Here is a 24133-nt window from a genome sequence, read left to right on the forward strand (position 1 = left end):
GTTTCGGGCTGTGCCTCACCCGCTCTCTGCTGAACCAGGTCTTTGCACAGACGGCCTGGCATATGTCGGGTGATACAGAGAAAGTATCTTGCAGAGAGCGAGTCCTTTAGACACCGCGTCCGACAGAGAAAGGGATCGGCAGTGACCGGGTCGTGCAAAGGCCGGTCCTGGCCTGGATATTGTGGAGACTTGTGACAAAAATATAAAAATTTTCGAAAAATCGAAAAACGTAGGGCATCGTCCAAAAGGCGCACAAAACCAAACATTTTTGAAAAATTCTGAATTCAAAATTTTTGTCGACAATTTCGAAAATTTGTGGTTTTCTTTGCGTTTCACGCCATTTGCAGCCATTTTTAATTTTTTTAAAAATTCGACAATTTTTGAAAATCTTCAACCCCTTTGAGAAATTTCAATTTTTTCGAAAATTTTCGAAAAGATAGAGGCCGAGTCCGGCAGAGACAGGGGTAGTGATTCACCGAGTTTTTGCAGGCATCTCTTGGGGAGTGTTTAGAAAAAAATGTTGAAATTTTTCAAAATTTTCGAAAATTCAAAAAATGCTGGAAATTGTCTGAAAAGCGCACAAAACCAAATTTTTTTGAAGAGTTAGAAAAAAAACTGAATGTGAAATTTTTCAAATTTCTTTGTTTTTGTGCGCTTTTTGGACAATTTGCAGCATTTTTTGAAAATTTTGAAATTTTTCAAAAATTTCCACCACCTAATGCCTTACAGGACCGGTCTCTGTCGACAGTTTCTGATGTACAGAGTGTCTGACGAATGCGGTGTGTGCCGGACTCGGTCTCTGTATGAAGGGCTCCAACGTGCCTCCTCTAAAAGGTCTGGTACGTCAGACAACACGTAAGGCAGAGACCGAGTCCTGCAGAGGCCGGTTGGTGCAGACACCGAGGCAGGCAGCAACCGGGCGAGATAGAGGCCGAGTCCGGCAGAGACAGGGGTAGTCATTCACCGAGTTTGGCAGGCATCTCTTGGGGAGTGTTTAGAAAAAAATGTTCAAATTTTTCAAAATTTTCGAAAATTCAAAAAATGCTGGAAATTGTCTGAAAAGCGCACAAAACCAATCTTTTTTTAAATATTTGAAAAAATTTTGAATGTAAAATGTTTGAAAATTTGTTTCAAAAGTTTCCTCACCTGATGCCTTGCTGAACCGGTCACTGTCGGACTGTTTCTGTTGTACTGTCTCTCTGACGAATGCGGCCTGTGCCTGATATGGTCTGTGACGTGCCATCTCTGAAAATCGTGGGTGCAGCAGACATCACGTAAGGCAATTACTGAGACCAGCAGTGAGCGGGTGAGTCAGAGACCGAGACCGAGTCCTGCAGAGGCCGTTTGATGCAGACACTGAGGTAGTCTGCAACCAGGTTAAATAGAGGCAGAGTCTAGCAGACACACGGTGAGGCACTCACCAAATAATATAAGCCCAAAGTTTTCTAAAGTGTAGGGAACTCTGGAGACTGGTAAAAGATGAGTTTTTAATCCTTAGCACTGAAATCTGTATCTCACCCTAAGGGGCAGAGGCGGTGAGATGAAGATGAGCCATGGAACTTCTCATGTTTTAAGTTTGACACATTAGTTTCTCATGTGTGTCTCTGTGTTGTATCAAATACAGTGCCTTCACTGATAAACCAGATCACAAGTGTCACTTCCAGCACCAAATGCATGAGTCACTGTCAAGCACATCATGACCTTACCAATATGAGCCACATATCATACCACAGAAACAATAAAATCACATTTTTCTTTTATAAGAAGTGTTGAAAATTATGTCTCCGTGACAGTTGCAATCTCGTTTATTAGTGAACACACTATATAATGATTCTTTCTCACAATAGTCAGTAAAGAAGTACAGCACTATTTTAAATTTGGTAGTGATGATATTAATAAATATTCATTCAATAAAATTATACAGATTTCATTATTTTCCTGGTCAAAGTTTATTATGTTAACATCAGTGACCCACTGTCAATCATATTAACATGAAAACTTCCTTACTAAATCTACATTATCAGAATATCTTCTGAGTTGTAGCACCATGTAGCATGGTATAATCCCGATAATGGAGGCACCAAGTATATCTGAAATGTTGGTAAACTTCTACAAGCCAGAAGACACGTATCTTAACGTGTTCTGAGAATTTTCCTGTGCGACATAGGAAGGTCACAAAATACTTAGGATAGTTCAATTCTGGGCCAAGAACTTAACCACTGACCCATGTCTTCTGGTGACTTTAGCTTATATGATAGTTTTACAAGTTACCATCAACTAGGTTCTGCATCACAAAGGCTGTACACTTTAACTGCTTCAGTCTGTGGCTCTGTGACTTGTGATGATTCATATGGTTGTGGCCCGATGAAACTGAGGAGTACTGGCAAGAACAAGGTGCCATAGAACAAGCCGAAAAGTATGACTAGGAAGAAGATCTGAAAAGAAATGGAAAATTCTTCAGTTTCGAATTCAACTCATTCTAACCTTTAGTCCTTTCAAATAAATTTTCCTGATAAAATGCTTTCAACTAAGCAAAGCAACATTGCATAACGAAACCTGCATCAGGAAGCAATGTGATTACAATGTCGTCTGAAAGGACTATAACGTCATTTTTCATTACAGAAAAAATCTGTTAAAAATTGAATGACAGCTTACAGATGTATAAAATATGGCAAGAGAATAGAATAAAATATGTATTCTTTTATGCTGTATAGTTTCATTTTAAACAATGTATCTTCAAATATGAAGCCTCATAATAAATTAACAATTCAACATATTCTCTGTGAGAGCAAGTACAGACAAATTGAATAGGAGCATTTGGTTGTGTCAACTGCACGTGGTCAGTAGCATATATATTGTCTGCCAGGTAGTTACATGGGCCACACTGTACTACATATATCACCAAAACATATGTATTATTAAATTATAAAAATTTCTGATGAAATGAACTTTCTTACTTACTCACTCCATGGAGCCGAGTCCTTCCTCAGAAGCCAACAGTCAAGAGGTTTCCAAAATTTTATGGAACCCAAAAGTTCACTACTATTTTCACAAGAGCCTGCCACTGGCACCTATCCTGAGCCAGATGAATCCAGTCCATACAACCCTATTCTATTTCTCTAAGATGCATTTCAATATTATCCTCCCACATATGTCTAGGTCTTCCTAATGATCTCTTTCCATCTGCCCACCAAAACCCATGCAGGCTACATGCCCTGCCCATTCCATCCTCCTTGACTAGATCAGTCTAATTATATTAGGCAAGAATTTATATTAATGACTGCCAGTAAGTCCATTAATGATAAGTGTTAAAGAGTTAAAAATGAAGTTTACATAAAATTTCATTCAGAATTGACAAAAACAAAAATTACACCATACTGTAACAACATATTACATTCATTGCTTCATCACACACTAACCTTAAAGAAAGATGTAAAGATGTATGCATGAGAGAGTGAAAGCATGCTAAGTGCAAGTAATGTTGAGATTCCACCATTGAAAATGGCAGGTCCTATGTCTGTCACTGTCTTCAGTGCCCTCACTGATCGAGAACCAGTCTGTGATAGGAAAGCGAGACACATGTGAGCAGCATAGTCCACACAAAGGCCTGTTGCTAGCTGCAGCCCAATGCAGGTAGTAGTGTCAATTGTTAGACCCCAATAATACAGGAACCCTCCTACAGACACCTGAAAATCAATTCACAGCCACAGCATAACTGGAAATGAACCCCATCAATTTTTATTTTAAAAAATAAATTTCTTCACATTGGAATACAAAATTTTACAACAAATATTTACACACAATATTCTGGAGTGGAGAAAAACTTTACAGTAGAGATCAACTACACAAATGTAACTTTGTTCTCTTGTACACCTACTCAGGTCTAATTTAATGAACTATTATTATTAGTGGAAGTGTACTTCTCATAATTATTTATAGTGAATTCTGAGTTTTTTTGCACTCACCAGAGTAAGAAGTACGCAGAAGAACACAAAAAGACATGCTACAATATTGACGATCAGCAGCATTGTACACACCATCACACAAATGCATGCCAGTCCCAGGTTGCGATACAACTCCGTATCTATTACCTGTCACACAAAGTATAATCATTAATTCAATTTACTTATCAATTTTGTTACAAAATAACATTTCCTAGAATGGGAAAATCCTTACTTGTCTCTGAGAAAAACACAAATCTCATTTTAATATTAAAAACTTAAGCCCATACCTCAAGCAAAATGCTTCTAGTTACAAATGTTAATAATATAGTACAAACAGATTTTAAATTTAGTTTGCTGCAAGTTAAACAGATTTAAGGGGGAAGAGGCAGACCTCTCATGACAACTTCACTTTCTTTCTCTTGGTTTTTCTCATTTTATTGAATGCTAATGGTTGTACTGTTTCACATTTTTAGTAATGCGTTGTCTTTCAAACACATAAACTATCTGTAAAACTGGCATATTATACAAGGTAAAATTACTGACAGTAGAAATGGATTTTTGGGTATAATCTGCACAAAAATCAAGAAAGACATAATCCCAACACATTTAATTAGAGAAAAATGGGTTTATAAACTCCTATTTTGAATTATATAAAAATAATAAACTTAATATGGTACAGACATATTAAAAGATGGCATTGATGACCCAAACAAGTGCATGAACGGATGCTATCAGGAACGGAGAAGACCAAGAGTTAGATGGATGAACAACATGCACGATTCATGGTAGAGAAAGGACTAGTTGGAAAAGGGTCAAAGTATGGATACAGAAGAACAGTGATCAGGAATAAGAAAATGTTAGTGATGGTAATAAACCGACACACATATAAACTCCTGAATATAAATTAACATTTTTCTTTGCACTTGAAATCCAACCAAACTACGACTAATGCTCTGAGATGTAACTTGTAATTGAAGCAAACAGTTCTATGTGTAAATAAAACACCTTACTCATAAATATATTGTTTCAGCTTCCAAAAATTGTTCCTCTGCTAGTATATATGAATAAATAAGTCAGATTTAATTTTCATTAAGATAAACACTTTTTTTATGTGCTCACCTCATCAGTAACCCAGTTAGCAAGAATTTTACCCCACACTGTAGAAAATCTGTCACCGGTGGTAAAATTTGATTCATATAGCAACTTCTTCACTTTGTGCATTGCTGGAAGAAACTCTTCAGGGCCATCAAATAATCTGAATTTGAACTCAAAGCTTGCAACCTATAAATACAACATACAGAAAAGGTAAAGGTGTCCTTGGTGCTTATTAAGCACCATGTCATGAAAATATTTGGGGTAGTGGAGGTATAGCTCCAATCTCTTGATCTTGGCAATACTTGACGGTGAGTAGTATATAAAAAAATCCTCATGCAATAAATTCAATGAGCGTGTTTCAGATCTTATTGGACTGGTCACATACATTAGAAGGGAACTACAATGTAACAAGGATAAAAGCCATTACTCTTAGTGGGAAGGGCTCACATAATCTAAAAAAGGAATACAATATTATTAAATACATTTAAAACTTTTACACAAATAAGTAAATTATGAACTACTTTCACTATTTTCTTATGGGAGAAATATAATTACATGAAATTCCAGCATGGAAATGCAGGAATTAAAGATCTGACTTTTTATGGATGACACCACTGGAAGCAAAATCTCGTAAGACTAAGATATTCTTTATGATGGATGCAACATCATATTCATACAGAGTGGCAGTGCAGTTGGTATTATGGCATTATGTTTCTTTAAGAGGACTACTGTACTGTACTAATCTCAAAAATACCATCACCACTACCAGTTGTAACAAAAACTCTGGTATTATGACCCTACATATTCAGTACCACTAACACTAAAGCATGCTGTTGAATCTTGCACGAAACACACTATTACTACTAACACAGCAATAATGATATTTACTTCCGTGCACTTCCTCACTTACAGTGACAGGTGGTGCAGGCTGTCCACAAAGCAGCTTTCCATCAAAACGAAAGTTTTTCTGGTATTTCGATCCATGTGGACTAAACAAATACTTTGAAATGTAAATACTGAATTCATCATCAGATATAATATCTGTAGATATGTCTGGAACACAAAATAAGCAGACTCGTTTTCAGAAAGGCAAGTTTTGATTTATAGTTCACAGTTTCTCCGACACTTCCCATAATGTGAAATGAGGAAAATCTGCTGTCATTCGATAAAATTTTAAGCATATCCACAGAGATACAGCTCAGCTAGAACTGATGATGTCCTTCACTTCTACCACTGAAGCATTTGTGACAAACTACATTCCATATTCAATGTACAGTAGAGAAATAAAATCAACTATAGACATTATTTATGATCAAACTACAAAAGAAATAATGTATGAAGAATTGGAAAGGATAAGGAAAGAAAAGGTCATGGTGACCCTCAAAGTACTGTCCAACATCAAAGTATTCACCACAAAGGATAAACAAAAATCTTAGTGGGTTAAATATGTACTACTAGATTAGTGAAAAGTAGTATTCAGATATGTAAGATTTTTTAAAGTTTCCATTACAACAAATAGCAACTAGGAAAAGCATATAATGTTTCTAGAATAATCACTGACAACCAAAAAAATAAGGGGAAGTTCCAAATGTAAAGGAGATGTACTAACAAAATTATGATATTGAAGCTTTCTGTTAGCCAATACAGAACACAAGTACAAACTTCTGTGAACAAACCTTTTTTTAAATTCAATTTAACATATGACTGAAATTCGCTGTACCATTCTTCCAGATTTTTAAGAATGTTCTCCTCTTGCTTTAATTGTGCTACAAGTCTGTGGATATTTGGAAGTTCTGCACTGTAGTTTAGTCCTCCAAAATAAATTCCAGCATTGTGTCCCATATCTGGGAAGAATTTTGCTCTCTCCATATTGAACTTGTAAAGGTGTGTATCTTCAGCCAAAAACCAATTAAGATCAAATTTCTGCTTTAAGAGCAAGCTTCCTCTGAGACCAACTGCAGCAAATCCCAATGTTAATAAGATCACAAGCAACTAGGGAATAAACAAACATAATTAGGTCACTAAGAAGTAAAGCATATCAAGTACAATGGAATTTGTTAAAAAAACAAGAATTTATAGACAGATTCAGTTCCATAAACCCACTTAAATGAGACAGTACTCATTGTATTTTTGCCTCAATTTGGAACTATGGGCTTGATTAATTACACCTATGAATAAAACTCTTCAAGTGTGTAATATTTGCACTTGGTCGACATTAATTCAGAGCCACCCAATTAAAGATTATTTAGCAGATGGCATCCAGTATAGTCCAAATGACCTTTTAAATAATACAGTGATATTATAATTGTGACTCCATTTGGTAAGGTAATCTTATTTTTTATGTAATCTAACTACGTAAATGTCTGTTATTATACATGCACGTCCAATAAGTTCTGTTCCAGTTCTTTAATTATGGCAATGTCCATGGAATGTAAGAAATAACAGATTGTGTTCAACCTACTGGAAATCTTTATATATGCACAGAAAATTAAACACAAATACTCACCTTTCCTGGCTTAGTGAACACTGCTTTTGAATACACTGTGTACAAGATCGGCTTGGAATATTCAACCTCACTGCAGGGGTTAGGTTTATAGTCCCTGTGCTTGTAGCATATCAGCGCACAGTTACGGTTCTTTTTGATACGCCTCTCATCTAACACAAAGCAAGCAACAAAGAAACTCGTTTGGAAGATGTATGTCATCAGAAGACCAGCAGCTGCATACAGGCAGAATGACTGCAGGGAAGGTAAAATCTGCAACATAAAATTGTTAAAACTATAAAAATACAACAGTTCCTTCTCCAGGAAATTACAAACATCCCTCCTGAATATGGTAAAGTCTGCTTTGTGTAGACAGTTGGTTTAATCATTTGAAAACTTAAGTGACCTCAGATAAATCCACTCCAGTGCCACTGCGGCCACCACAAATCTCACATGGCCTGCTCTGGGATTGAGCCCAAGAAGCAGGCAACTAACCACATAAGCTATGGCATGGCCTACTGAAGTGGTTAATAAAATACTGCAAACAATAAAAATTTGATTATACTAGTAGTTTTCAGTCATCATTACATTGCTTTCACAAGGATATGTGAAGAACATTCATAAAAGAAGTTGACCATTGGTCATATGTTGCTTAATTTGTATGACTTACTGTCAATGCTCCCACAAGGAACGCTGCAACATCTGTGAGTGTTGTGATGGTTATAGAGACGCCTGCACGTCGCATTGTTTGTCCCATCTTCTCTGGCAAAGACACCAGATTATTTCCAACATTTAAATTCTTCCAGCAAGTTACTATCACGAATAAGTCATCTACTCCTATCCCAAGTAGTAAAAATGGCAATGCTGTGTGTACTGGTCCATATGATATACCCAGCAAGGAACAAAATCCACATGCTACTACAAATGCCATCAAAATGCACAGTAATCCAACGCTGCCTAGAATAAGCTGAAAAAATGAAGATGACAACTTACTTTCAGTGAAAGAGAGACAGACATACTATGGAATATCAGTTAAGCGGTCACAAAAAAGAACAACTTAAAACATTCTGCAATTTCACACATTTAATGTATTCAAATGTTAGGCTATATGATAAAAATAATTTAAGTACAAAGCATTGAATAAGATCTCCCAAAAACGTGATTTGAAGAACTTGTTGCCATTTCTTAAATTAAATTAAATCCGTGGCGTAACAGCTCCAGAGAGACAAAGCCGACTAGCCTGACTGCTGGCCTCACGATCACATGCCTAAGCAGAGGTGAACGATCATCCAACCAGATACAGGGTGACGTGTGGTCATCACGACGAACCCCCAGCCATTGCTAGCTTTCATGACCGGATTACACTACTCATTGTAGCTCCCAAATTTCCTCACGATGCTGGGTTGGTACCGGCCCCATACATTGGTCGAAGGCTCGTGAGAAAATTTCTTCTCCCCTGAGATTCAAAACACCGCGCATTCCATATCGCCAGTCCGAAGCATGATGCCTCAGACCGCGCGGCTACAGCGCAGGACTGCCATTTCTTATGAACTGATTCTACCGTTTTCCTTCACACGCACACAAGAGGAAATTCAAACCTAACCTAACAGCGAACTTAAAAATAAGGAGTGACGTTTGAGGTTATCATGGCAGCAAGTATGAAGATGGCTGTCTTCTCCGTCCTTGTGTCATGTAGTCTGGTAGAAGATACCACATTTCACAGGTGCTCACTGCCTCCATCATCAGAGTGACGAGTAAAGAACTCATCACCTTCATGTTGGAGGCAGCAAGAACCTATGACTTCTACTATACTACGTGGTGCAACAACCCAGAAGACAGACACCTTAAAAGTAACAGTTATGTTCTACTTACCCTGCATTCCACCATGTTGAATTTAGACACATTTATCTGTACATATATGAACATCAGTATTATACCAACAATAAGTTTGTTGATATCTTGGAACATGGAAGCAGCGCTGATATCTGCAAAACTAATTGAATATGATGTCAAGAACGTATGTATACCCACGCATGCTTACAAACAACTACTAAAATATTTAAAGCACTTTATCTTCACTTCGAAAAAGCACAAAAATTAATATGGGAGCTATTAATAATGAAGCCATTTCAGACAGCAAAGGTCAAACACTTTAACAAAATTGAAAACAAATACTATAAGCTCAAAACTCAACAGCAGAACAAAGACAAGAAGTGGCATTTGTGAAAAATCAAAACAGTGTTTGAAGGAAACAACTGCTCCTACATTCTACCTTCTGAACAATCTGACGAAACTCACACATTTGACCTGTCACAGTTTTGGCTGTGCCAAGAAGAAAACAGTTCATTTTGAGCTGTGATCGAGCTTGGTTAATGCTAGCATTACTCACAAACACTATGAAGTCCAAGTATTTCATTTCGGTAAGTAAACACTTTAAACCACTGTGGTCTTTCTATAAGTTAAAAGCCCTTTTAATTACAAATGTTTTGTTTAATGACGCTGTTGGTGATCATGAATGAACAGTGAAGGATTTGAAAGTGTTGTGGCCTATTTGAAGATATCATCTGAAATGTTTATGGAAGGTACTGCAGAAAAACAGGAAAAATCCTATTTGCTTTGTTTTGGATTTGTGCATCATCTGATGAACCTTTTTGAAAGTTAAAAACCCGTAACACTTCAAAGGGTGGGTCTTCCTTCATCATCAGGTAAACAAGAAGGCATTTACTCTGCTGGCTATGGCAGACAGAGTTATTTCAAATCAGGTGGAAGTAAGTGGACAAGGTGATATCATAACATTTCCTGGAGACAAAAGATGAAAATTGAAAAACTTCAGGAGAGCCAGTGCACAGGCCTTTATTTTAACCCTACGCCTCTAATACAAAGCAGAGACAATAACTGATCAATCACGGAATGGTCACTGCTGCTGCTGATTTCCGACCATCAATACAATACCTAGACAAAGTCACCCTGGTTGCTAGGCTGCTACTCACGCCATTTGCACAAAATTGTGGAAAGTGCAAACATGGTATATTCCTGAGCAGAACACGTACATTCTACATTAAACAACCTATATATACAAATTTTAAGCATATTGTAACACTGTTACTGAAAATGTAAGCATTCACTAGTTTTTACACTGTGGATAGTGCCTGAAGAAAATTTCAGGTCAAAGACAGTAAAGACATGCGACATCACGCTTAAAGTTGAGATCAAGCCATGTACAAGGAGCAGAAGGTGTTACATACGAGCACATACATTAGTGAGTTACATGAAGAGAAGCAAGGAAGTGTACGCACCCAACATAAGTATGGCTGCTTGCATATATTTGTGGAACAGTAGAAAGTACTGAATATGTTCATTTCACAGCAGTTACAGGAAAGTTTAACATATTTTTAGGGAGAGAACAATTGTTAAATAGAAAGAATGTTCTATTCATACATATGTTGTAATTGCGAAACACCATAATTTTGAAGGTACAGGTTATTGCTTGCTATTACCGTAACAAAATGACATTTTCAAATCGTCAACTGAATTCAAGTTAATGTATCGCCATACCTTCTTCCTGCCTCATAGAACACTTCAATTCCTTGTGCATGCTTGGACACATCCTCCATCATGTCCATGAATTTCTGCTCCCATTTCAAAATTGGTTTAGTTGCCTGAAACAATAAATTCATTTTATAACAATTAACAACAATTTTGAAAACCATGCAATGTCTAATGGAACACTGAAGTCCAAGATAATACAGTGTAAATCTTGTCCTTTGTTTTCATGACTGGAGTTCAACGTATAACTTTGGCTCGTGCCCAAAAGCCGAAGTTACGCGTTATTCAACGCGTTTCCATTCAATATCAACAATCGTCTGGTCCAGGAACTGCAACACTAATTACATATGCACCAATGAGCAAAAAACTGGTCTTGAAAATTTAATTTAATATAAGATTAAATTCAACCTTGTTCACAAAATGTCACCACGTGACTTCACAATTTGCAAGTAACTCACTTCAGGTTAGACATGTGTACTGTCACCAATGGACAGCCAAACAAGAAAAACTGTTCATACCCAGTCAGCTGTTCCTGCTTCATTCCCATCCTCATCAAAGTTGACAGACATGAAGTCAATATGCACCATGTAAAGTGACAACAAAGCAGAAGCCCCAGTAACGTGCCCCGTCTCATTTCGTCTGACATTACCCAGGAGCTGCAGGTAGTCTGTGGGATGTCCATAAACAGGACTGAAGGAAACATAACATAAGTAAAAATATAAGAAAATTTCAGTAATAAAATCTGAACCTGAATAAACTCCGTCTTAATCCACGGCCTTACTGAAGTCCACCTACAATTTCACCGAGTATACACAGTAAGATACGGAGATATGAAATCATTTGAAAGAACAAACTCTGAGACATCGAACTGCATGCCAGTCAAATCATTCGTATCATATTTGAAGATATAGAGGACTGAAGATGGCTGTCTTCTGGGTTGTAGTGCTGCGTAGTCTGGTAGAATTTTGCCACCATGAGAACCTAAAATCCTACACACAGGACTGTTTCCTGCAGTGCGACATGAGTTAGAAGTAATAAATATACGTCATGACATAAAATTGTTTCTGAACCAATTATCCCAGTTTACATAATTGCAAATGTCTGTTGCCTGGGGCACAGTGTGTCGAGGAACACGAAGATAACTACTATGCTTGTTTCAGGGTTATGACATGCAAGGGGTATCCACAGCATAAACTCTTTCCTCAGACGCCCATAAAATTAGAAGTTATTGTGATTTATTTTAACCCTTTTGCTGCTAGTAAAAATAAATGTCAGTTTGCTGTGTCCGCCACAATTCACTGTTCATTAATTGGATATCCCTGTATTGTTTCTCCCGTACTTCATACTGTATGGCCATGGGTTTGAATCCAACCCTAAATATGATGTTCACTTCCATGTCACCAATCTTCAACCCATAACATTGAAGCAGTTAAGGCAATATTCTACAGAAACCTGCTTCATATCATTCAAAGCCCTGAATCCTTGTCTTAACAAATTATTTTGCACTGCATTAGGAACAGAGAAAATCCCTTGAATTTCTTACCTCAACTGGAGATGAGGTTTATGTATGGACGTATACATCCTGAAGCAAAACAATACGTCCTCCACTGCCTCCATCAACATGGTGATTGCCCTGGTGATGGAGGCAGCAAGGACCTGTGAAAAATCAGCAAACGTCTACAAGACTACATAGCATAACACAACCCAGAAGACAGCCATCTTCATATTAGTTGCCATGAGAATTATATTTCTCCCATACCTAACTGTGGTTCTGTTTAAGGCCTTGATTATTTTCTCCTCTGTTAAGTTGTGAATCTTCTGCTCATTAAACTTCCAGAGCTCCAACAAACTGTGCTGCATACATGCAGATTCAAGTCTGTTTATAATATTGCAGTACAGGTCATACCCCAAGATACTGCCAAGATCAAACTCAAAATCCTCCTCAACATCGACATAATCTTCAGCTAAAATGAGATTTTCTTTTACATCTCGCTTACGTCGCTTAAAGTTGAAATCCACAACAGGAATTCTGAAACAAAAAATTTAATCTGTGACTGTGAGACGCAATATATCAGTTCTTGTAAGAAGTTGACAAGTAAAGCTCTTGGCCTCTGGAATTAATTACCAACAAACTGAATACAACTTCCATATTCTAAACATGCATAAACTTCCAAGTAATATCCATTACTAATTAATACATTCTAGCATCTTGCAAACAAGACCAATAGGTAGTTGTGCCGTTTGCGGTACTCGGTGTTTGCCATTCTTTTAGTAGCGCCTTAAATGGACCTTGAGTGCTTCCTCTAGATTTCCTACGTGCATCACGTCAAACTCGCCACATCAAGTTACCTATCAATCATTTCAATCCTCCATATTGGATGTATTGAACAAATATGTACTTTCTCTGTAAACTACAGATCTGTATTTTCGAACTTCCATTTTCTTTTCAAAGGCCATTGCAAATAAAACTACTATATTTATCAATACCAGACCTTAGAAAAGAATACAATTGCATGCATTTGGGAGATCTAAGGTTCTTTCTCACAGTAGCAAAGATGTCAGTGTTGTTCTTCTGAGCTGCGACACCTCGCAGAATCTAAGGTAGATACGAGGTGCGATCGGAAAGTTTCAAGACTGTGTCAATAGCGGGCGAACCGGATGTAATACGAGCTTCTGCCTTTAGGGGGTGCGGCCTACATTCATAGTGAATCAGTGTACCAGCCGGCATCATCGAATTAGCATTTGTTTCTTAGTTACGGGCGTTTTGGTAGTGCATTACACCGACCCTCCTGCGATTTCGGAATGGCGTGTGCATCAAATTTTGCCAAAGACTCGCCAAAACGGCTACGGAAACCTATGAAATGCTAAAGCAAGCATTTGGGGAGTCCGCAATGGGTCGTGCACAAACTTTTGTGTGGCATTCACGTTTTAAAAATGGCCGAACCTCTGTCGATGATGACGAGCGTTCTGGACGACCATCTTCGAGCACAACGCCCGAAAATGTTACGAAGATTCGGCAGGCCGTTCACGAAGATCGACGTCGTACCATCAACGACTTGTGCGACATTGTTGGGATAGGCTATGGGACCTGTCAGCTGATTCTAAAGGAAGAACTCCACATGCGACGCATCATGATAACGCGCCAGCCCACACCGCCCTCAAAGTTCGGCAGTTTTTGGCCTCAAACACCATGGCCGTCATCCCGCACCCTCCTTATTCGCCGTGTGACTTCTTCCTCTTCCCAAAGATGAAAATTCAGCTAAAGGGAAGGAGATTTGAGACGATAGAAGAGATTCAGGCAGAATCGCAGATGGTGCTTGACAGGCTGACAAAGAAAGATTTCCAGGGATGCTTCCAGGCTTAGCAGCGGCGCTGGGATCGTTGTGTTCACTCCCAGGGGAACTACTTCGAGGGTGATGGATGAATTTAATACCTGAGATAAGTGTACAGGTTTTTATAGGCGCAGTCTAGAAACTTTCCGATCGCACCTCGTACCTTTGAATCTATGTGGTGTCAAACCCAGAAGGACGTCATCATCAATCACATGGACTTGTTCTCCTAATAAAGAGTTACCTGAAACATATGTCCTCCCATGTAATTCCATCAGCATTTAGATTTTCCACCTTATTCTGAATATCTTGTAACTGAAACACACAATTAAAACTGGATGTTCAATCCCACCCACAAAATTCAAAGACAATAAAGTCGTCAGTGAGTATCATGACACAGAAATGTGACTTTAATTTAAAGTTGTAAATTGCTGACAATTTTGTCATTAACTACACTCAAGAAATTTGGCATAAATTCTCTGTCTAATCATGTAACATGAAAAAACATGCAAAGGCTTCTCTTATAAAACAGGAAAGTCCTTGATCAGTGAATGGTGAAATGTTTTGCAATCGGTAATTGATTGCTCAACTTGGTGCTACAGCTTGCCAGGTCAGTCAGCTGCTAACAGCTGAGTTATTCCTTACTACCTGTACTTCTGTACAATTTGTTAAGATTTCAAGTGGCCTGAAAGAAACTGAGCTTTGACTGCGCGCAATACATAGCAAAGTTTAGGATCCTGACATTATAGTTAATGTCTCCTTAAGGCATCAACCAACCGTCCGCCATTTTATTTTTATCAAATGTTGCAAGGTGTGAAGTATGAGTCACCTATGGCATGGCGTCCACACAAAATTGTATTAAAATCCTTAAATGCGTTATAAAGTTATTAAATGCGCACACACTTAAATTGACGGAACCCGCAGCGGCCGATCGCGGAGTAAAAACAAAGAAGGGAACTTGCCAGACAACACGAATGTCATGTTGGACTGTACGAAATTTAAAAACAGGTTTTTTTTTTATTAATTATACACAGCGTTACGTCCATTGACAAAACCCTCGAGGCAAATGACGTCATCACAGAGGGATTTCAGTGTGCTGTGCTCTCTCAGCTCACGGCTGCCGCGCTCGAAGCTGGTAACCACGAACACGGTTTTAAACATTAACAAACGAAAGAGTTTGCCGCGCATGAACAGCTGCGCGCGGCAGGCGCGCGCAGTCGATACACGGCTTTAAACGATCATGGGTAAAGCTTCTTTCTTATCCCACCTCACGACTTTGAGCATCCACTACGTTGGCAATACCAACTTTCAGACCATAAAAGTAAGGTTGTGGAGTAGGCTCCAATGGCGTAATCTCCATACCAAATTTCATGACAAACCCTTCACCCGTTCCAGAGATATAAAATAGCCCAAAATATTTCGTAAGAAAGCGTGAACAGTCCCGAAAGTTATTCTTCTCACTAACATCTTGACGAACAACCAAGGACTACGAACAAATCTGTAGAAAATTATTGGAATGTTTGTATGAGCTAATTATCTTCTATGCAGTTGCAGTGTTTATTACCAAGATCCTGTTTTTAATATTTCAGTATCGCGAATATTAATCAAAATACACTTTAATGACCTTCATTTGCTGTCTCCTGGTATTCAGGTGACTGTGCACTTAGCACAGTTCTACTTTATCTGACCAGTTTCCTTATTAAGAATCCATTGCACAATTAATGTTGTTGTTTCAGTAGTAACACTTTTTACTTGTAGAGGCACGATAAAATTTTCGAAATTAAATTTAGTTTTAAATCTGGCGTGGTTTTTCTCAATGCCTTTAATCACACCGAATGTCGCGTTTCAGAAAGCGTTAATGGTCCAAATTTTGTTGATCACTATTAAAATCTCCATCATAAAACCCACAGTCTCTTTACTTTAAATTTTAATTCTAAAACATTTATCGATATAGAACCTTTATATGAAGACACTAGCCAAGTCAAGCGACAAACTATATTTTAAAATACAAAAAGTTAAGAATATATTTTAAGACGTTGTACATTAGATTGGGTTTATTTACCTTACCCAATTTAAAAGGGATTGAATATTAATACGCAAAATCGCAATTTAATCATCTGTTACCATATTCAGAAGATGAGCTCGTCTATTGGCAAGTTTGAAAATCTGGTGATTCGCTTTCGGACTTACACAGTAACTCCTATGAGACACACGATGACATCAATTTATGTAATTTTTTCATTCACATTCACGATATATAATTAGGTAGATGGCCTTGTGAACAACATTTCTTCTGTAAGAGAATACAGTTAATCAGATGCATTACTTCTGTTCTGACCTCGGCCGCATGTCCCACTTCGCCGAAAAGTTTCCAAACAAATAAACACGAAAACACATATATTTTACCACTCATTGTATTCTATACTAATAAAAATTTTCCGAAATAATATTACCCCTTGATGATTCAACATTTACTTAAAATTACCCATTTTGGATTTCCCCCTATTCAGAATTATTTATGAAAGGCTGGATACTTAAGCATTTGGCAAGACACCCTGGGCAGGGGATCAGCCTTTCGCAAAGGCCGTGTACCCATATTTCGAGACTGCACACGTCACTGTGATCGGCTCCATACGTCATCAGCCCTAACAGTCCCCCCCCCCCCCCCGCCCCCATGCGTTGTTCTCTGTTAATCCATCGGGGTGACAGAATATTCGAACTTATGGGTTTATATAAAAATTCCTTTTGTATGTTTGTCATTGAAAATAAAGCGCACGTCCCGTAGGTTGTCGATAATGTTGTTCTGGATTGTGACGTCGTGTAGAATCGTAAGCAAAAACCAAAGTTTCGGAGAGACATACTGAATGCTGAATATGGAGACAGTACGTTCCTGCGAAACTTTGGTACTTACCAGCCTACACGGCGCCTTAACCCCGGAAGTTACATCGCCATCTTCACCGTCGTGAGAACCTTAAATTTCACACAGGTTAAAACTTTATCAAAAACACAGAAATTCTAAGCGTTTACAGTTCGCGTACAATCACGGACTGCTCGAAATTCTTCACAAAGTCTTACAATTCGATAAAAATGACATAAATTCCACGGCAGTTTCTACGCCAAGGAACATTTCAAATTCCGGACATTCCCTTTTTCACTTCGAGCAATGCAGAGCCCAAATATGCCGGAGGCTGAGAACACAATAGATTTGCGTCATTAATTAACTGCGTCTTAGAAAAGAAACAATGTATCCTCGCATTCCAAGTTGAAAATTAAAACCCTATGACGTAAATGAAGTATTCATAGCACAAGGTTCCCTGCGTCATTGCCTTACAAAGGGACGGAGGACATTTTCACATTGAACGGTAATCGATTCCGAATATTAGACCTATCGACTGAGCGAGAATGTTGCGTGGAACTTGGCAGATATTCAACGGGCCACAGCAAAACTTCTTCGTCGAATATCCGTATTGAAGTTGCACTCACAAAGACATCCTGATTCTGCGACACTTTGTTTCATTTTCATCTGATAATTTACAGCTTGCCATGAAAAACTATTACGCTCAGTATCACTTGCTTTCTGTTATCAATCAAGAATGTATCAGGCACTTGGTACAATTGCAAAGATGAAACCGAAAATTAACGCTCATTACATAATTTTTCAACAGAACGCCTTGTAAAGACAACATTATCTAAATAAAGATAAGATAAATGCTTAAAATTCAGTCATGGCGCTTAAAGCAGAGGGATGACGTTGCAATTGTGAGATTTGAGGTTCTCGCGGTCTTCATGGCGGTAAGATGGAGATGTTATTCCGGGCTGGGGCGCTGTGTAGGTAGACAGACATCTTCGGGGCTGTGGAGACAATATCTTTCTCCGAAACGTTAGTATCTACCTGCCACGTGCATCACAACCCAGAACATCGACAACGCTGAAGGACGTGCGATTTATTTTCAATGACAAATATGAAAAAAATATAACTTTTTTACGTGTTGTTTCCTTTTGAACAATTAATGTTTTATACAACATCTCCCGCAAACGTCAGATTATTACTTAAGACATTTTAGACCTAAAGTCAAGACAACATGCAAACTCGAGTGATGCAATGAGTGAGACGAGGGGCGTTATTAATTAAGGCATTTTCTCAGTATTGTTTTTCTTGACAATTAGAATGTAGATCAAGGAGAGTCTGATTTTCTCGCCGTGGAATATGTACGTGGAAATGAGACCGTAGTCAAGCGGGCTCTTGGAATACAGAGGCGGACGTTAAGGTGACACAGCACATTGCTTGGCTTAGGATAAGGCATAATTGCCCTAAAACGCTTTGTTATCTGCCAAACTGAACGATAAAGACTGACTTTGAAACGAAGAACCACAGACTAACTAAAGTGTACAAAGTATTGCTTCAGACGATGACTGAAATTCGCTGAAATTGTGGAACTCGACGACTCAATTACGTGATCATAAAGGACCGCATTTGAAGACTATTTTTAGCAACTTAAATGAAGGGTAGATGGCGGTTAACGACAATTCAGAGGAAAAAAAGTCCATTTCCCTTTCAATGACAGTGGAACCGAACTACACAGTATCAACAATGAAGCTTAAAAAAAAAGTTAGCATTTGGACATTTCAGTTTCACCGTAAATTATTATTATTATTATTAACATATTGAAACAAAGATATTATACCTATCGTATTTCAAAATCAACACTGACTCAAAGTTTACAACTCAGTGGACCTAAAACGAAATTCGCACTGTAATTTAATAATATCCTTCCGCCAGTCGACACGACACAATCTGTTTTTACTCCGTGCAGTGTTCGTATCTGACAGGATGTTACTCAGTTCCGGTAAAACAGCAAAGCAGTTTTTTATTATACATATTCACTGACAAACCATGAGGAATGATTTTTAAAATATGGATCCCACGTAACATGAAACAGTTCCGTTCGTTGCTCCAAGTCCAAACACCGGATACGTCGCCCGGAACACAAGGATTTAGAGAGAATTACGTGAAAATAAGCTGGTAATTTTAAAAAGATTACGTCGACTGTAATTAAACATTTGTATGGAAGATCAAAACAAATACGAAAATAACTGAATTTTAGAATACATTAAATTATGGGCTGTAAAATAAAAGGCTGGATTGATTGGGCATAATCAGGTGTAAAAACGGTGAAGCAAGACGAAGGAACCAAAGTTGAAGGCCCTGGCTCTTTCATTGCCAAGGAATAGATCCCCACCACCCACAGAACAAAAGACTGAGCGGGGACCAGAACACAGACGTTTCAGAGGCACGTTTAAGGGTGCTGAAGATCGTGGCAGCCTCTGAAACGTCGATGAACGCCAACCAGATTACTTCCAGCATTTTATTCCCGCCTACCTCACTAATTCCAGTTTTTTAATGATTATTAGCGGTTAGAACGCTGGCCTCGGGTTCGATTCCCGGCGGTGCCCGAATTTATAACTTGTGTTGGGCAAGGCCGTGGTCTAGGCAACACGGAGTTTTCCTCCGGGGGCTTCCCCGGTTTCTCCGTGGCATCCCATTCACACACAGAAGAAGGCAATGGCAAACCACTTCTGGATCATCTGCCAAGAACGTATATGAACAGGTCCCAGTCCGAGAAGAGGATGGAAGGATCCTGTTCATATGGACCTGTCGTCAGACAGAACACTAAATAATAATAAGATGAGGTGGTCTAGCGGTTAGAACGCTGGCCTTGTAATCCTTGGGTCTCGGGTTCGATTCCCGGCGGTGCCCGAATTTATAACTTGTGTTGGGCAAGGCCGTGGTCTAGGCAACACGGAGTTTTCCTCCGTGGCATCCCAACAATTACTCCATTCACACACAGAAGAAGGCAATGGCAAACCACTTCTGGATCATCTGCCAAGAACGTATATGAACAGGTCCCAGTCCGAGAAGAGGATGGAAGGATCCTGTTCATATGGACCTGTCGTCAGACAGAACACTAAAAAAATGGATTATTTGCGTAAAAACGAAGATCCTGCGACCAATTTGAAGATCGACACGAATGTAACAAGATAATATTAAAATTTAATTTTGAATAAAAAGCTGAAAATATCTAGTTGTGAATCGGCCCGTGTCGTCTTTTATGTTAGAAGAGCTGACTGCAAAACGAAAGACTATTTACAGAGACGACGGTCTGAATTCTTCTCGTCTATCAGCAACTAATTCCTTCTCGTTTCCCGTACCAATCAAAGCTAATTAAACGTCTTCAGAGCATTCTATTCGGCATTTCTCAAACTCGATTACGAAACCTGTCCTTATAATGGATGACCACGGCAAATTGAATTCACGTTTAATCCTTCAAAGCTTTAATAATCATTAAATGTACATTTCGAATTCATTCTCAATTCCTTAAACAGAACTGACCATTTGTAATGGTGAAGTGTCGTGTTTTCTTCGCGGTACGGGCTGAATTCTTAAATATTATTCAGACGAACTTCGGGTTCAAAGGGTTAATCATAACACAAAGCAGGGGTCAACTTCTGGTTCCATAAAACGCTGGGAATTTCTTGGCTGGCCCAGCGTTACTTTTATGGTTTTTGTTACTCCTACCTTTTGCAGAACTTGTGGTTCAAGTACATTTGGAGCAGTGATAAGAATAGACTGGATGCGATAACCTTCTCGGAACTTGCTCGTTAACCAGTTGGTATCATGTATGAAGTCGGAATTCTTAGGGACCCACAGTTTGATCGGATGTTTCTCTTGATGGAACCTGAGGATACCGAAGCTGCTCAATGCAACAAAGCCCAGACACCCCAGTATCACGGACCACGGATGGCACGCGACGGCGTGACCGAACCTGAAATGCAACGAAGACACTGTATCACGATTAGCACTTTAAAGCACCAACTGCATTTCGCCTGCACAGTGCATAAAAGGTTTCGCATGATTCTCAATAAACAACGATCATTTCCCCAAACAGCATCAACGAATTGATTTTAGAAATTAGAATGCGCTGAACAAGACGATCTTCGTCTTAAAATGGTTAAAGGCGTGGATTGCACTGTCCCGACTTTCGTCTTTTAAAGATACGAACGTCTCAAACAGTGACTCGAAGCAGACTCTGTCATTCCTCTTGTTCTCAACAGACATACAAAGAACCTTGGTTATATGACATCCAAACTCCAGTCTTTAAGTTCTGCGAAGTCTTGGGGCAAACGATCAAGGTTCATTTTAAGTTTATCCCATGAAGGGCACCGCCTAAACCCATAGTCTGGGCAGCGAAAACCACTTGTCTCCCATTCTGAAGAGCCGCAGACGGGGTTCTGAAATTAACAACCGTTACATCATCTAACTTGCTTGTTTTACTTCGACTCGACAGTCTGAGGTAAAATTTTAAAACACTTCAGTCCGAAATGTTGGTATCTACCTACGAGTCTATACGGAAGAACAACGTAATCATCTTCACCGCCGTGAGAACATAAAATCTCAAATAAATACAAAATGTTGGGGGTGGGTCTCGACTACTACCCTGGTGTTCAAAACCCAGTAAGTATACATACAATTCGCTTTGCCATTCAATACTTTTGTATTTTGCCAACAGAGTGTGTTTATGGGTTTTGAGAAATGTGTTCTTTGAGGTAGGGGTAAAAGGAACCAATTGGTGCCACAGGTCAGAAACCAAACTCCCCCCCCCCCCCTGGTAGTCGGAAATAATTCTGTCACCCACACACGAAAGAACATTACTATGTGACCGACAGTCCTCAATAATTAACTGTCCTTCAGTTACTGTCAATTGATGTCAATAATTGGTACAAAGATGAATCGCAAATTCAATTGTAAACTGAGATGATCCTGACACGCAATGTTCTACGTTGTACTTATGAGCAGACTGACTCATCAGTCCCTCGAGATAACGTCAGGTATATAGCCCTGAAATAGACCACAACCACACCCTATCCAGCCAAATGCTATTAAATACCATTCGACGCTATAGTATCGAGTGATCACGGCGTCTATAACAATTTACAAATAAATTAACTCTTGCTATTTGACCGACACCTGAAATGTCGACAAGTGTATTGACTGGGGTCCGACTTCGGGCGTAGGTAATAATAATTTACACATATCGTTATGAAATTGTTTGCAAGTTCGGTCATCTTACCTGTAAAAGAAACTTTCGAGACCCAATAAAATTATGGCACTTAGTTTCCTTCCAACCGACTTCTTTATCTTTTTATCTTCCATTTTGCTAAGTTTACTCCAATAAGGAACTGCGAAAACAATCGTCTCGTGATGAACCAGTGATTGAACTGTGTGCAAATTATGACAGAAGCCAGGACTGTCAACACTGGAAGTTTGACAGCAAAGTTCAGTCAGCAACACGCGAACATCACAACACACCCCCACCACAATTGTTTCTACACTGACATTAAGTCAACAGCAGACAGAGCAGTACTGCCACATTACGTATCTATAGACAACTACCAACCACGACGCTAGTAAAAAAAAACCTGATCAGCTGGTCACGATCTCACAGCCTTCTCAAAAGCAACTGTAGTACGTGTTCCCACATGCTCGGCCTAGCAATTGTCGCTGTAGACACGGATAACAAATTCGTAACCATGTACGCATCTATTTTACAAAAACAGTAAATAACTCAAATTAAACTTCAGAATTAAACATTAATCCGACCTGTTATGTGTCATATGCATATAATAACTGGCAAAATAATCACATGTACATGCCAAATTTAAAGGGTTTTGACGATGTTATTACACACTCGATTATTAAATTCTTTGACTTTGTCCATCTGGTACACAAAAGAACACGTTTCCGTCCTCAGTCAAAAAGGGAAACGGGTACCTACCCAGTTGGGCCCCTTGTAAAGAGCTAACCTCAGTCACTGGACTAGGTCATAACTGAGGCTTCACTGTTAATTTTTTTTATAGCCAACCTTCCAATTTCCTCACTTTATCTGAAACTAACACCTACATGCGTCATTACAACCCAAAAAATAACAATATAAATTTTTTGTGCCATAAAAACCTCAAATCTCACATTCTTATCACTCTTCATTTTCATTCATATCATATCTCACTTTCATCTCATCCCTGGAGATTAGAAATTACAAAATAATAATTACAGGGGACTGACTACTTTCCACTCTTTTCTCACAGACCATATGAGCTGTACTATTAAGCGCATTATCATCTGGTTTCATATTAACCCCTTCACTGCAAACACATAGATCTGCAGGCAGTCAATAAATGCCCTACCAAGATGATCGATCAGTTGATGTAGCATACTCTCCACAATGCACAATGTGACCTTCCATGCAGCAGAATCCTTCTATCCATAACAATGAAAGGGTTAATTAGACATTCTTAAAATTAAGTCTATACAGACTGAATGTTCAATGCCTTTGAATCTTTTATGTTATGCAGTTCTGCAGAACTTATTAAAGACTCATGCTGGTCTTCAAACAAGAAGGGCAGAGGCATATGAGCAAAGTATAAGAGACAAGGAAAAAGCAGTTTTACTATATTATCCTGGACTCACCTGCAAGAACTGAGGAAAACAACAGAAATTTGAGATTTAAGGTTCTCAAAGTGAGTATAAAGATGACTGTCTTTTGGGATGTTGCACCACGTAGCTTTGTAGAAAATGACCCAACACTTCAGAGGTGCTTATTGCCATCAGCATCAGGGTGATAAGCTGCCACACTACATGGCACTACATCCCAGAAGACATTCAATTTCAACAGGACTGT

General features: G+C 38.7%; 1 protein-coding gene across 2 annotated transcripts; it reads right to left on the reverse strand.

Moving 5' to 3' along the window:
* Positions 1-1787: 1787 nt before the first annotated feature.
* LOC110835999 (patched domain-containing protein 3) lies at positions 1788-23942 on the reverse strand. 2 transcript variants are annotated; one of them, XM_087355798.1, is made up of 15 exons: positions 23923-23942; positions 20974-21220; positions 14641-14711; positions 12827-13096; positions 11586-11757; positions 11077-11180; positions 9394-9514; positions 8192-8488; positions 7546-7794; positions 6716-7031; positions 5950-6092; positions 5064-5225; positions 3966-4091; positions 3420-3686; positions 1788-2435 (listed from the first exon to the last, which is right to left on the reverse strand). In XM_087355798.1, exons 4-15 carry the CDS (start codon positions 12925-12927, stop codon positions 2274-2276), a joined length of 2220 nt encoding a protein of 739 aa, XP_087211924.1. In that variant the 5' UTR covers positions 12928-13096; positions 14641-14711; positions 20974-21220; positions 23923-23942; the 3' UTR covers positions 1788-2273. The 2 variants fall into 2 exon arrangements, with proteins under 2 accessions (XP_087211924.1, XP_021932460.2); XM_022076768.2 differs by lacking the exon at positions 23923-23942 and adding an exon at positions 22526-22833.
* Positions 23943-24133: the final 191 nt, after the last annotated feature.

This window comes from Zootermopsis nevadensis, unplaced genomic scaffold (genome assembly GCF_977971745.1).
Source record: "Zootermopsis nevadensis isolate Lab colony 2312 unplaced genomic scaffold, Znev_1.0 Znev_ptg000025l, whole genome shotgun sequence".
Classification (NCBI taxonomy): Eukaryota; Metazoa; Arthropoda; class Insecta; order Blattodea; family Termopsidae; genus Zootermopsis; species Zootermopsis nevadensis.